The sequence below is a fragment of the Sander lucioperca genome, chromosome 9, assembly GCF_008315115.2.
Source record: "Sander lucioperca isolate FBNREF2018 chromosome 9, SLUC_FBN_1.2, whole genome shotgun sequence".
In the NCBI taxonomy this organism is placed as follows: Eukaryota; Metazoa; Chordata; class Actinopteri; order Perciformes; family Percidae; genus Sander; species Sander lucioperca.
In genome coordinates this window covers 22,778,164-22,793,048 of record NC_050181.1, presented here as the reverse complement: position 1 = coordinate 22,793,048, position 14,885 = coordinate 22,778,164, and the positions used below count along the sequence as shown (strand labels likewise).

Below are 14,885 nucleotides of genomic sequence, written 5' to 3'. Positions count from 1 at the left end.
TCCCATCCAAAACCAGTCGATTCCCTCTTCTCCCCTTTGTTGCCTCCCTTTTCTCCACGACTTACTTTCCTCACCAATGTTTCCTTTAAGTCAGTGGTGTCCAGTCTTGTGAGACTTCAGGTTTTCAGTTCTACCAAACACTACACTCTGGCTGAAGAACAGCATTAGTTGAAGAAGGGCAAACCAAACAGTGGAATCCATTACTGGAGTGGACAGGTAGCCATTCTGAAGTTTTGGGAAATTCAGCTAAAAGTTCCAGGATGTGCACAGCTGCTCTCCTGGCACATTCAATTATTATTTTTTGAGTCACATAGGTCATGAAGTACTCGTTTAGCAGGAATGACTGTAAAAGTTTTAGGTTATCCCAATGCCAAAGTCCTTTCAGGACACTTGACGTTTGATTCTTTAAAAGTTCCCAGAATGATCGGTAATATACAGTGAGAATCGCTACAATCTATTGCCACAATTATTTGGTAAAGTACCCATGGTTAAAACTTTAACTACTTGCTAGTGTTACTTATAATACATGTGATCTGACCACTGACTTAATAATGTAATGGACATACTGTAGTATTCACAGAGAACCTGAGTTGGAAATATATGAAATATATGAATTCGCTCTTATAGTTCTTAGGAACTTTAGGGACTCTAAAATTAGAAGATTTACACACACAAAGTCATGACAACTTTTCTCAGATATTTGGTAATATATTTACAATATTTACACGCTCAGGGGTTAGCACTGTCGCAGCATAGCAAGCAAATTCTGGGTTCAAATCCCCAAGCCTTTCTGTGTGGAGTTTGCATATTCTCCATGCTCCAAACTCAATACTTACAGTCATGTGAACAAATTAGGGCACCCATGCTAAAGTTGACTAAAAAGAGGAATAAAAAAATAATCTTTAGGAAATTGATCTTAATGCCTTAATTAAAAAAATGAGGAAAAATCCAATCTTTAAGGACACCAATTTTCTTTGTGAATGAATAATGTATCGTAAATAAATAAATGTTCTTCCTTAAAATACAGGGGGCATAAGTAAGTACACCCATATGTTAAATTCCCATAGAGGAAGGCTGATTTTTATTTTTAAAGGCCAGTTATTTCATGGTCCTGATAAAGTTCCCTTGGCCTTTGGAATTAAAATAGCCCCACATCATCACATACCCTTCACCATACCTAGAGATTGGCATGGTTTTATGTCAGTTAGCCTAATAGCTGGTTTGATTTGCATTGAGAGATGATCTTATGGAAAGTACCCCATGCCAATCTCTAGGTACTAACATAGTGAAATGTAGAAAAGTCCAAAGTGGAAGACGATGCATGGGCAAGGAAATCAGAATAAGTGTATTATTATATTGTTTAACAGTCAGCATATTTAGCTTATAATGAGCTGAAAGAGTCAGTTGTATATATGGCGAAAAGCTAAAAACGATAAAGTTAGTTTAATGGTTAAATATCTTACCTAATGCATGTGTATTTCTGTAAGATGGATGTCACAACACAGTTGGGGACATATGTTCATGGGAAGGGGATAAGTCTGCAGTGTGCGATTTCAGAGTGCAACTCCTCATGGCTGTCTATTCAACAAAAAGGTTTGCAGAGTTGGGGGCTACAGTCAAGGCTGCTTAGGGCATGCATTTTATGCTTTTCCACATCAGCAATTTTAGTAAATGCAGCTTTATATGACAAGCCTTCCAAGGAATCAGTGGATGTGCATCCCAGTTTGGTGGGCTGCTCTGGGTCAAAGTCCATACAAAATCCATGCATTGCTTTAGTGTTTGGCCGGAATGACAACTGCAGATTTACATGACTGAAAACCATGACTGGATATCACTGGCTAAGGCTGGGGACACACAACAACTGGTAATATGAGGGCTTTTGGCATGATTCAATCTTAACCATGTTCATTAAATTACAAACAACTTTGAGCCTTAAAAATATTACAATATAATTGTACCATCTGTAGGGTCCTTGGATCTTTAATGTATTTAAATAATTCAATTTAATTTAAAATGATCGTGTGCAGATAGTTTTTTTTTTTATCAAGTATTAGACCTCAAACTAAAAGTGATTGTCATTATTGATTAATCTGCGGATTATCTTTTTAGCTAAATCCATTAATTGATCCTGTGGTTTATAAAAATGTAAAAATTGCCCTTCACAATTTCCTGAGGCTCAAGGTAATGTCATATAATTGTTTATTTTGTCCGACTAAACCGCCAAACAGCTCAAGTGTTTAGGTAAATGTCCGTACGGGTTAGTACAAGTTCTAAGGGTACTATACCGAAAGTGTTGGAAACACGGCTTCAAAGAAACAAAAATACCAACACATTGACCAGTCATCATGACTATTACAGCAGTAACATGAGCAGGTGATCTCAGAGCTGTGCAGGAGACCTAAAATAATCTGCGCTGTTACGTTAAGATTAGTCGATGTTTGTCAGACCGCTGTAGAAGAAAGTCTCTCATGTTTTTCCAGGTGTGTCGGTCCTTCACGCTGTACGTTCTATTGTAAAACTGCTCAGATTTTTGGAAAAAAAAAGTTGATCGCAAGGTGATCACAAACAGCAGATGCCGAAGTTGACAGCGTAACACATTCCCACTTCTGGTGCAGACGGGAAGGTAAAAGACAGAATAACAGTCGGAGCGCTTCCTTGTTGCTAAAGTACATTAAGTCAATAGCAGATGGTGATATCACCTGTCAGAAGTTTGGCTCGGGCTCTCGCACCTTTTCATTTACTAAAGTGCACAGAAAAAGTAAGGATGATGTTAAGCTTCAAATACAGTAGAATTGAGGCATTAGTAGTAGTTGATAATTTTTGCTTTTTAATTAGCCTGCTGGCTAGTTAGCTAGAGAACATTTTTCACTGGACCTTTATTATGGAGACAGACCTGCAGATTTGTGACTCTTCAGCGCTTGGTGAATCTGGCAGAATAAAGAGTTTCTTGCTCTTCTTTTTACATTTTTTGATACTGTGACTTGTTCTTTGTGTGGGAACCACCGTTAAAGGTGTGTCCTTGATTCTAATCGGATTCCTTTAATATTGAGAATATAGGATTAGACCTGCCATCTGTCAATAACTATCACCAAGACAATGTACAAATCAAAGCAAAAACAATGAAGACATATTGTTCCCTCTTTTTAAGTGTGGGTGTGTTTTACAAAGCAACATTTACTTAGAAATGTTTACTTCAGAAAAACAGAGACGTGAGAAAGATTCATGGAGCAAAAATCTCGTAAATAGAAACCAAACCAAACACCAGACCAAACTTTGGAACCATCTACCATACTCTGACCACCTGGAACTAGTTGTGAGTGCTATTGATAAAGTCTATCATTGTATATCTCATTTGATATTGTGACAGCGATATACTGGATAACTTTATGGAGTACATTTTGTAGACGTTAACTTGAGAAACTGTTCACAAATAGAGTAACCACATTGGTAAATCTAGCAAAATAAATACCTAATAATTCAAAGAATGTCATCGCATTGATTCAAAAATCCTGCTAATGTCATAAAGCAGTCATGATCAGTGGCTTGGAACATTGCATATAATGGTGTACTATAGTCAGATATATCAAACGGAGAGAGACCTTGATAGGAACAGTATAACAAAATATTGAGTGCTTCACTTATTTCCTATAAGGCACAACGTCCACAGATTTGGGTTTGGGTACTTTTGCACATAATAACCGAACTGAAAACAACTTGCAGTGGTGTTAAACATGCAGTAATGCAATAAGCTAAATCTCCAAACATCCCAGAATTGCCCTGTAACAATGGCTAATTTATACACTGGTCTAATGTTAATAGATTTACTGTTCAATATGTGTTTAGTGTTGGGTAATATAAAAATGTTGCAGTGTGTCCACAGCCTTGAAGGGAACATTGCTCCCAACCCCCACTCTATTATTCTGATTTCCCAAGAACCCTTCTGCCACCTCCTCTCCCTTCTCCACCACTCCTCCCCTCCTGCCTCTCCTCCACTCACCCAACTCAACCCCACGCTTTTTATCCACCCAACCCCCTGCCACCCACCAACCCACCTCCACCTCCTTTACTTCCTCTTGGTTTGGGGAGCCTCCCTCTTCCTTCTCCTCTTCCTCCTCTTTCCTCCTTTTGAGTTGAAGAGAGAAGTAAGTGCAGATCCAGTAGCAGCCTTACTCTCTGAATGCTAGGTTATCACATGAACTCATGAAGAACGACATCCTTTCCCGTTTGTAGACTTCATTTTTAATTTAGTAGTGCTTCCCTTCCTGGCTCTTTACCAGTTATCTTGCCTTTCCTCACTGTTTTTGTCTTGATGGCTGTGTTCAGCTTAGTGTTGGGGAGGTCTTTAACTACGTATAAGAGGTAGATCTCCCTGGATAACTCGCTTCGGGAGAGTTGAAAATCAGCAACTTTCCCTCTTTAGCGTTTAGCTTAGAGCAACGCCATCGCAACCATAAACAACACTGGTTTGGCGGCATCATCATCATCATGGTTTGAAAAAACCAACATGGCAAACTCTAGGCTTCAAAACGATAGTCCACAAACCACAAACCTCTCCAGAAATGTTACTACACGTTGCGGCGACGCAGAACGCAACAACTGTGATTGGTCAGCTTGGCCATGGCTTAGTAGCCACGCATTTCCCCATACTCATTTCCGGGTTCCCCTTACTTTTGAACATCATGTAATCAAGAAGAGGGTTAACTTTTCCTGCTACAGATTTCCGACTGTAGTCAGAAAGCACAGGGGAGACGCTTTGTTTCTCCGTCTCTGCTGCGTAGTCCGTACTTGCTCCGAAGCTTATCCCCGTCACTCTCTCACTCGCTCTACCACACACTCCCCACGCACACACACATACCGGCCCTGCTATTCTCTTAAAGAGATAAGCCAAAACGACGCAGACACGCCAGCAGCACCAGTGTTAAATCCTCACTACTGCGTAGGCCACTTACGGTAGGCTACAGCATAGGCTCTGTGTAGAGCCTACATACAATCATATATCAGCCTTAAATCTGTTTTGGTGGCCAGCCTAAATAACTTCTATATCTGGGAAATACTGAGAAGTCAAATGAGGAATGTAGTTCAACTCGTTCCAATGTGTAGTAAGCTGTAGCTGTAAGAGTTAAATGGCCTCCCCAGCACCTGCTGCTGTTGTTTATTTGTTACCTGTACTGCTGTGTGGGATAATCTTATGTTTGAATGTTTGTGTGTGTGTGTGTGTGTGTGTGTGTGTGTGTGTGTGTGTGTGTGTGTGTGTGTGTGTGTGTGTGTGCGCGTGTGTGTGTGTGTGTGTGTGTGTGTGTGTGTGTGTGTGTGTGTGTGTGTGTGTATGGTTAGGAATTATTGTGCGGGTGCATGGTTGCACATTACACATGTATGACATACATCAGCATTACCAACATCAGAGTGAACATTCAAATGACCAAGTATAACATCAATAGTGAAATACTGGCTGGGGCTTTTATGTACCTTATAGATCCAGGCCTTTATTTGTAACAGGTTTCTATTAGAGAGAGGCTATTAGTCCTAGTTCTCACTAATGTCTTCATGCTCTCATTTCCATTTGTTTTTGATGCTGTTTGCTGTCAATGTGCACACAAACACTTTCCACCCTGTTTACCTGTTGTCTTGAAAAATTCAGTATAATGTATAATCAGTACAAGTTTCTGTCAGTACACGTCAACACATCTTGCACAGAAGAGCCACATTAAAGGCCTTCCAGCGGCTCAAAGGACATAAAAAAAACCAGCAGTTTCTTGGCTGTCTATCCATTGAACACGATAATCATGAAGCATATCGCTAGTGCCTTTTACAGTGTATCAGTATAGGTCATTTCTTACCCGAGCCCAGTTTGTGCCTTTCATGTCAACTTTCTGTAAAATAAAATTAACTGTCAATGTTTGAAAAACCCAGAGGGTCATTTAAAAACTCTTTTACGTTTCGGATGTCGCTCCAGAATCCTCAAAGACTCCGTGTAGAAGATGCACTGCATGATAAAAAAAAAAAAAAAAAATGTTATTTTTAATCCTTTCTGGGTTTCTCAAACATTACTGGTTAATTATCGATGGTAACTTCTGTGACCCGAATTTATGCTAACACATGAGAGGCCCAAACTGGGGCTATTCTGACCCCAGCTGATGGGGAAGGATGTGTATTTCAGGATCCAGTAGTCGAACTGAGTGGGCGAAAGACAAAGAGATCAGTTAGTGGCCCAGACTCTCTCCCTCTTTGCCTGCTGTCAGTCTCAACTAGCAGCAGTGTGACTCATGTATTCACTGTGATACAGACATTTATTCAAACATACTGCAATCATGCCATGAGTGGTGACAGAAAGTGAAAGCACAGACTTTTTGCCTATGCTACGGTACATTTCATCTTTTTAAGGGCAGTGTTTCAGGCAGTTTTGTGTTCATTGTCTCAGCTAATAAAATGAACACCTAGAATATGATGAATAATAGAGACCACCATCACCTATAAATGTTGTTTAAAAGTTTCACAGATGAAAATACTCATGAAACGTCCATGTGACATCCATTTGTTTATCAATTTTCATTTGGAGTGGCATTATATTTCTCAATAACTTTATGTAATTTTGTATTGCAATAGTGGTATGTCATAAGATGTAGTAAGTAGTAAATAAAGATACATATATATATAGATATATAAACATATATATATGAAACGCCCCCTTAGAGCATTTTGTGATCTGTCACCTGAAAGCCAAAATATAACTTTGAAAGTACAAAATAACACTTTTCCTTATACAAATGAAAAGTGGAATTCATGAGTAATAAAACAGATTGTTGCTCAGTTCAATACACTCAGGGGGTTAGTTGATCCGGTACTTGAATGACCAACAGTTTATGGTAATTCATATTAAACTTTAAATGCTGCATAGATTTTGCTGTGTGACTGCATTTACTGAGTCAGTTTGCTGACATTACAACTCTACTCTACCTGTCCTACAGTTCAACTACGTTTTAGCATTTGGCATTAGCTCATCATTTTTATTTGTTGCTACATTGACTGCTGTACTGTTACATTGTCTTTCTTTACGATTTGCTCAAGGGTTAGGCAACTAAAGCTATGCAGTTTAAGTTAGGGAAATATGGTTATCATGGAGGCTAAGTAGACATGTTCACACATGTGCAGTCATTTTCTGTTGAAAAGTGAGAAAAATCCCATTGAGTTTAGTTCAAATACAACACAGATCTGAGTGTTTGAACTGCAGATTAGACAGCTAGTGAATTTGATTTAGGTAAACAGCAATGAAGCACTTTCAGAGAGAGCGAGAGGCGTTCAGGATTTTCTTTTTAAACCTGAAGCAAAAAGACAAGTCTAAAACACAAACTAAAAAAGAATACAAATTCAGAAGCTAAGCAGAAGGGACAACTGTGGAAAACATACATTTTCCCTTTCAAAAATATAATCTTCCTTGACTGTGGCAAACAAAACACAGGGAGCAGAGCTGCTGTATCAGTCAGGTGAAGAGAACACATTAAAGCTGTCCCCATTCCTCTTGGCTCTATATGTTTAATCTGCTAATTATTATCTTCAGCATCTCAGCAGCACGGCTGCTGGCTGCATGGTTACAGTACCTGTTATTTCTAATGCTGCTGCCTTAAGCCATCAAAACAGCCAAATGTTGCCAAGGAAACAACCTACAGCCTGTAATATCAAATACACAGTAGACATAGGACATATTGTCTACACACTGTCACTGTGAATGCCACATGCACAGTGACTTATTTCTTAAAACATGGACAGACCGATGTGTGTGGTTGTCTTGTTAAACCTCCGAATGCACCAAAGATCCAACAAACAGCATCTTCACTAAATGCAGCTATGTAAACCATAGAAAGCAGTTTTCCACTCTTCCTCAGCCATTACAGTAGAATGAGTATTGAGCTGCAGTGGAAGTGAGGCCTGTGCGTGGGTGAGAGGCGCTGCTGATGCTGCTGCAGCTGGTTCTTTCCCCGCATTCGCTTTTTATAGCCAAACTGCTCATTTGTGTCTCTTTGACGTCACACGCACATACACACACATACAGAAGGAGAGAGGGAGACATTGAGCCCAGCAGATCGGTTCAGCCTCTTTCCCTCTGTGATTCATATATAATTAGTCAGAATAGCGGTGCAATTCTCCTGCTGTCTGTCTCTGTTTATTGTCTGTCAAATTCTCACACTGGCCTCTAGTTTGAGGGTGGTAAAGGTGCTGGATTCACTCCAGCTGGCACAGATTCACTCAAAGGTGTGGCTAATTAAAAATAATGAGCTGTGGTGGAGGTGTATATATAGACTATAAGCTACATGTAGAGACATCATGTAGCTTTATCACAGCTTATCATGCTATTATTATCAATGATGTTTCAGTTCAGCAGCCTTGATGAGACCCAGAAGTCTCCAGAAAAAAGACATCACAAACACCGAAGCCCATGTCAAGGCTTCTGTAAGGTCTGAGGGAAAAAAACCCTAGCTGTAAGGGTTTGGTTTTCTCAAGTTGTCTATTTAAACATTTCCTTGAGAAATAACACTCCATTTTGGTAGCTATTTAACCTCTGAGGGGGGTCGTTGTCAAGATAATCGATAACGCTTTGTTCATTAGTGCTCCGGGCTGCTGTAATGACAAGCGTTATGGTTGTTGGTAGTCTGGATCAAGGGAAGTACATTTCCAGGATAAAGCCTGACATCTGGTGTGTCCCTCACCTTCTGCTCTCTGTGTGTTGCCGTTCTCAAAATCCCTTCGGGAAACAACAAACTTAAAAACTAGCAAATTACATGCTGAAAATGGCAAGTTTTGAAGACATTTTGGATCGTGCAACAAGGCAGGCCTGCTTGGTTCTTTCGGTGAATAATTGTAAAGAAAAATAATAATGGGACCGATTGATGGGATTGCTGTGGGCAATGCACACATGGTGATACACTGGTAAGAGCAAATGACGTTTAACCATGTATCCAGCTAATTTAAATAGCTCACGTTACTGTATTGTGTGAACAGTTAACTTCATTTAATATTGGATGTGGTGTTTTCTTTTGCGGGGTGCAAATCGTCCACCAAAAACAAGTATTATTCTATTTAGCAGAGCCACCATCGCTGCGTCGAGAGCTTAGCGCCACCCAAGATGATTGTGATTGTTTTAAAGAAATGAAAACAACCCAGAACATTTTATCTCCTATCCTATAACGTATCAATGGTGTAGTCAGACCTTACTCCATAGCGCTGTGGAGATACGTCTGGCAATGCGAGACTAGGTTGTTGGAGATACCGGAAGCTTAGTCTCAACGATCATTGTTGGCATACTCATTAGGCCAAATGTGAGCGTGTTTAGTTTCCTAGGAAGAAATGAAAGGACTCCTCCCGTGTTAAGCGAAGGTTTCTCTATCTGGGTGTAATTGGCGCCATCCTCTCTGTCTAGAATGTGTACCTGGTGGTCCTCAAATAAGTGTCCTTTGCCCTTCAGATGTAAGTAAACTGCTAAGGCTGTGTAGAAATGGCCTTGGGCGGCTCCAACGACCATAAGTCGTTACAGCAGCCAGAAGCACTAACGAACGTAGCAGGATCGATCACCTTGACAACGACTCCACAGAGGTTGAAAAAGCTGGGTTTCCCTACCGTTCAGTCAGAACTGTAGAAGTCTCTCGGATGAGAGACGAAACGTCTTCTGAGCACCTTTAACCAAGTCCAGTTGCTCTTGATTTTAACCCTTCCCATTTCAAACAAAAATTATACATTCTCTAGAAAAAGGCAAAGAACTGCTGCTGCAATGAACACTAGACTGGGACCAGAATCAATCAATAGTATAATACAAGGGTCTTCAACGTTTTTTAAGCGAAGGAGCCCTTAACTGAAAGAGAGACGGAGCAGGGACCCCCTACTCCATGTATTGTATAAAATGAAGTTGCATATTAAACTGGGCCTACAATAACATTTAGGGCGGCCTAAAGCCTTTATACATACCTTTTTTGCATAGAAAACTAAGCCATTAAAATAGCCTAATAATTGTTGGCATGATTTTATAAATCATGTTTCAATGTTAAACATACATGTGGCACCGTGAATCTGTGGATTGCCTTAGTCACTACCTTACCTATAGACCAGTAGCCTATCATCAGTGGGGAGTTATATTTTCTAATATTTTGTTGGATTCATGTTAAGACTTTTTAATTTTTGAAAAAACTTTTAAAAATTAACAATAATTTGGAGGCCCCCTTGCATTGACTCTGAGGACCCCCTAGGGGCCCCGGACCCCAGGTTGAAGATCCCTGGTATAATAGATTTACTAGATAATTTACTTACTCAGAAAAGTGTTGAGTTAGTCTTAAAGTCTTTGGAAGGCGGCATGTGTTAAAGACCCTTATAGTCTCGCCTGACATTTGGATTTGTAACTAATAGCATTAATAATGGCTGTATCCCAAGTGTGCCAGTTCCAGGTTCTGGTTTTATGCTGGCTCTCTGTCATGGCTTAGTGACACAGCTAAATGGAGCGCAGTCTCATTACTGTTATTAGTTCCACCTGTGCTTCTCATTCTGAGTCAACATGTCCACTGTGAGAGAGGGCTGTGGTTGTGGAGGCCTGCATGAAGAAGCTGTAACCTGTGGTTCTGAGTCAACTCTCTGTTATTTGGATGTCATCATCCATAATGTTGGAACGGACAAACAAAACAAATAAGCTCTTGTTAAATAATTGTAGATGTTTGCCGGTTTCACTGTTAAGAGAAACACATATAATAGTCAATAGTAAACCAATTTAAACATTAGCCCATTATTCCAGATCCCTTCTTTTGATTATTTTCATCTCCTGTGTAATATTCCTACATTACTTCTAAAGCACTGTACAGTATAGTGACTATATTTTTCACATTGTGTTGTAGGGACTGTTTCATTTGTAGTATTGTGTTTCTCGCATTTTAGTAGGACTTCCTTTGTGTCCATGTCAAACTCAGAAAACAGTTATTATAAGAAAGCACTTATTAGCCAATTGCACCAATTAACCGCCCTCAAACTACAGGCCTCTGCTGTTTCTCTGTATTGATTTCTTTTACTTGCTGTATTCTCTTTGTATCATTTCTCAGTTTCGTCCTTGGGACGTGTGAGAAAAAACATGTGCAAAGACTGACATAGTCCACAGACAGTCTACAGTTACAGCATTGTCATTCTCTTGTAGTACTATTTTATTTCAAGGTTTTAAAATGGCATTTCTACATATAAACACTAACACATAATTACCCTCAGATTGTTAGACAGTATTATCACTGCGAGGAAACGGAAAGTACTTTTGTTGCTGACTGTTGAATTAAAATATATATTTCTCAATGCAGTGAGTAGCAGAAACTACATTCTATTCACTGCCATTGTATTGGGGTAGAGGCAGAAATATACAGTATATCCATTGGCCCTTTTGGCCTCACTAAGCTAAACTACTGGCTTGTTTATCCATAACTAGTTTTAGCGCACCAAGCCGCGCATATAAAACACAAAACTGCCTTGCTTGCTCAATCTTGTAAGATATCTGCTGAAAAAAAGATTTTTTTTTCCATGGACAGATTTAGCTAGGCTGACATGCCAAGCCAAGCCAGCACATGTCTATGGAAAAATCCTAGAAATGGACTAATAAACCAAAAACTATCTGACAGTATCTATAGATACTGTACTAGAGGGAAGTGAGAATATATATATTTGGAACCAAATCCTTTAAGTCACTTCTGAAAAGAACTTATTTGCCTCCATTTTTTTATTCTGCAAACCTCTCTTAACCTTGATGCCATATATAAGTTTGTTCTGTTGATTTATTTGATTTTGTGCAAGTATAGTCAGTAAAACCAGTCGGTATCTTATCCCGTATGACAAATAGCCCCTCGGATCAGATCAGTGCAGACACACCCACACACATGAATGCTCATCCGCACCTAGACACTCTCCTGTGCTCATGTAGGACACAGATCTGTGTTGCTGTGAGAACTGAGTTGGCTCCTGGAAAGCAGATGTATGAATTAGCCAGAGAGAAATTTCTCTGACTGACTGACTCAAGCACATACACATACTGTTCCACGCTAATTAGCCAACAGACTGCGCCACAGCAGTGTGGGAGCTGTGTATGGATGCATGTGTGCAAAATAGTCATGCATTACAAGAAAGACCAGCCATCAGTTTAGTCCAGTCTGTGTTTTTGGAATGCTAGATCTTGTACTGTATCGTGTTTGTTGTTGTTGTACGGCATGTTAGCTCTGTTTTTATAGTTCCATATGTACCATCAGGATAGTTTAGTTAGCCAGTTTAGTGGCTGGGACTCAGACAGCAGTGGAGTGGATCTCCCTGACAGTGTTTCTCTGCCGGTTCGTCAGGTACCCCAGGATGAATGGAGCGGCTTCTCTCCGCTGGGGAAGGAGGACGACATCCCCTGTCGGAGGATGAGGAGCGGCAGCTATGTCAAAGCCATGGCTGAGGACGACAGCGGAGACTCCGACGGGAGTCCCAAACCCTCCCCCAAAGTCCAGGCACGCCGGGCCAGCTACCTGAAAGCCACTCAGCCGTCACTGACTGAGATGACCACTCTACAGTAAGACTGAATTATCTCTCTACTTTTCCTAACATATATTTACCTTGAATCTCAGACCTGACTCTTGCTGTTGTTGTGTTTTTTTAACCATGCATGTGTTAATGATACAGATGTGCAGGCGTATTGTTTTGTTTTACTCTGATTTGTTTTTAAATTTGTGTTGGCTCCATTTTAAAGGACAAGTATTTTTCTCCCTGCATTCACATTTCATTTTATAGCCGATTCAAGGCCATTTCGGTTCTGATATATTACGAGCAGACTTTCTTAAAAGGCACAGAGCGTATTTTGGTCCTGCAGTTGACATCACAGCCCCTAACAGCGGCCATACTGGCAGACAGAAAACATGTTTTTCTCTTTCCTGCTCGCATGTAAATGCATTCATATATTTAATAGCTTTATCAAAGAAACTCACCATTGTAACAATGTGTAAAAAATGGCAGGGGCACAAGTACTGTACTACCAAACACAGAGTTAAATTTCATCATATTCCTCTTTATAATCATCAAAGAAAAGCACAGTGACAAAGGAGAAAACTACAGAAGAAAAGACCTTTGTTGTGGTTAAATGTGGAGCTCACAACGCTCCGCAGTGATCATGGTCCTGATGATTGGACTGATGACTGATGTCTTTGTTTGAGAAACAGAATTTGGTACAATGAGTCAGGAAACATAAGCTACTCAGGAAGTTACTATTGTCACATCATTTAAATAGAATCAGCTTATTTCACACTGTGATCCTGTGTTATTATGATGATTTGACAGTAAACATATGTAGGTTAATCATACTATGTGGCCGGATGTGGTGTTGCCTTTACATGAGTCTGATTATCTAATTGGGAAACAGATACGATAAGATCTAACTTTATTGTCTGTTCCCACAGAAAATGTTCCTGCAATCGTCTGCTCCAACAATCAACAGATAACATTAAAAACACAAACATAAAAAACATCTGTATGGTCACCCAACAAACAACTGGCACATCTTTCCGTCACGCATGCACACACGCACACACGCACGCACGCACGCACACACGCACACATAGGCCTGTCAGAAATCACAGGCCTGTCACAAATTTTGCTGGACGATAAATTGTCCCAGAAATTATTGCGATAAACGATATTATAATATCATATATAATATTGTCGTTCTGAGATCATTTTCATCTAATATAATGATAATGGCATAATAATGCAGGTACACCTTTTCAAAGATCAATAAACTTTTATTTCTAAAAAATATTTAACACTGGAACTTGAAGACATTTTAAATATCCACAATAAATGAACAAAACAACCAAAAACAATCAATAAAATGGACTATCAGTCTCTGTTAACAAAAAATGCACTGGAATAAAAACCAAACACAATCAAAAACAATAAATAAAATGGAAATTTTATTTCCATTTAAAAATGATTGAGCTCATTTTTATTTATCATGCGATTAATTGATTAATTGCATATCGTGACAGGCCTAAGCACACACAAAACACACACACACACACACACACACACACACACACACACACACACACACTCACAACCACAAACACACACAACCACACAAAGATGGGATGAACCTAAACTCATATCAGAAAGAACCAGAGATGGACTCGACGCTGCACAGTGTAATTAAAATATTGTATTCTAGTTTACTCAATTTTTTAGAAACCCTTTACACAATCGACTTAACAGTTCTGATAGTGTTTTTATTATTCCCTACATATTTGAAAATTAACTTGATAAATATTTCAAGATTGATGTCATTCCTAAGGATCCTGTGTTGTAAAGAAAAACATGCTACCTTCATAAATTCATTAGATCAATGATGAGAACTACCTTTCCTTTAGGATGGACATTCAGTTTAGAAAACAAATCCTGTGTTCTCTGCATTGAAGACTTTGAAACTGACTTTTAATCGGATGAATTTAGTAAGTAATTTACACACCAGTATACACCCAGTGTAATGCCTCAGTTTGCAACTGGTAACTTTTTTTTTTTAACTAATTGTTACTGGTTAGTTAAATCCACTTCATTTGGCACAATTGAAATTTTAAACCAGTGTATTTTTATTGGCTGGAAATAATATTTATTTATTGTCCATTCTGTCTGTTCGGAGTTGAAAGGGCTAGACCCAATCTTCAGACTTCAATCCACCTTTTTAAGTAAAATTCTGGGGAAGCATTCTGACGAAGCAACATACAATCTTGTCGCCCTGATACAGCTGCTAAAGGCAACTCTGTAAGTCTGCCCCTCAGAGACATGTAGTCTTCAGTCTGATCTACAGCAGGAAGGCAGAAATATCACCTTTGCCTAATTAAGCTTTCACAGCTCTC

At 39.4% G+C, this 14,885-nt stretch overlaps 1 protein-coding gene across 2 annotated transcripts in view; it reads left to right on the top strand.

Moving 5' to 3' along the window:
* The window catches only part of LOC116043998 (disks large-associated protein 1-like), a 108,140-nt gene that overhangs the window by 51,417 nt on the left and 41,838 nt on the right, over nucleotides 1-14,885 (top strand). For both annotated transcript variants that reach the window (XM_031291049.2, XM_031291051.2), the window contains exon 4: nucleotides 12,339-12,553. In XM_031291049.2, the coding sequence (XP_031146909.1) occupies nucleotides 12,339-12,553 (215 nt within the window). The remainder of the gene's footprint in view (nucleotides 1-12,338; nucleotides 12,554-14,885) is intronic.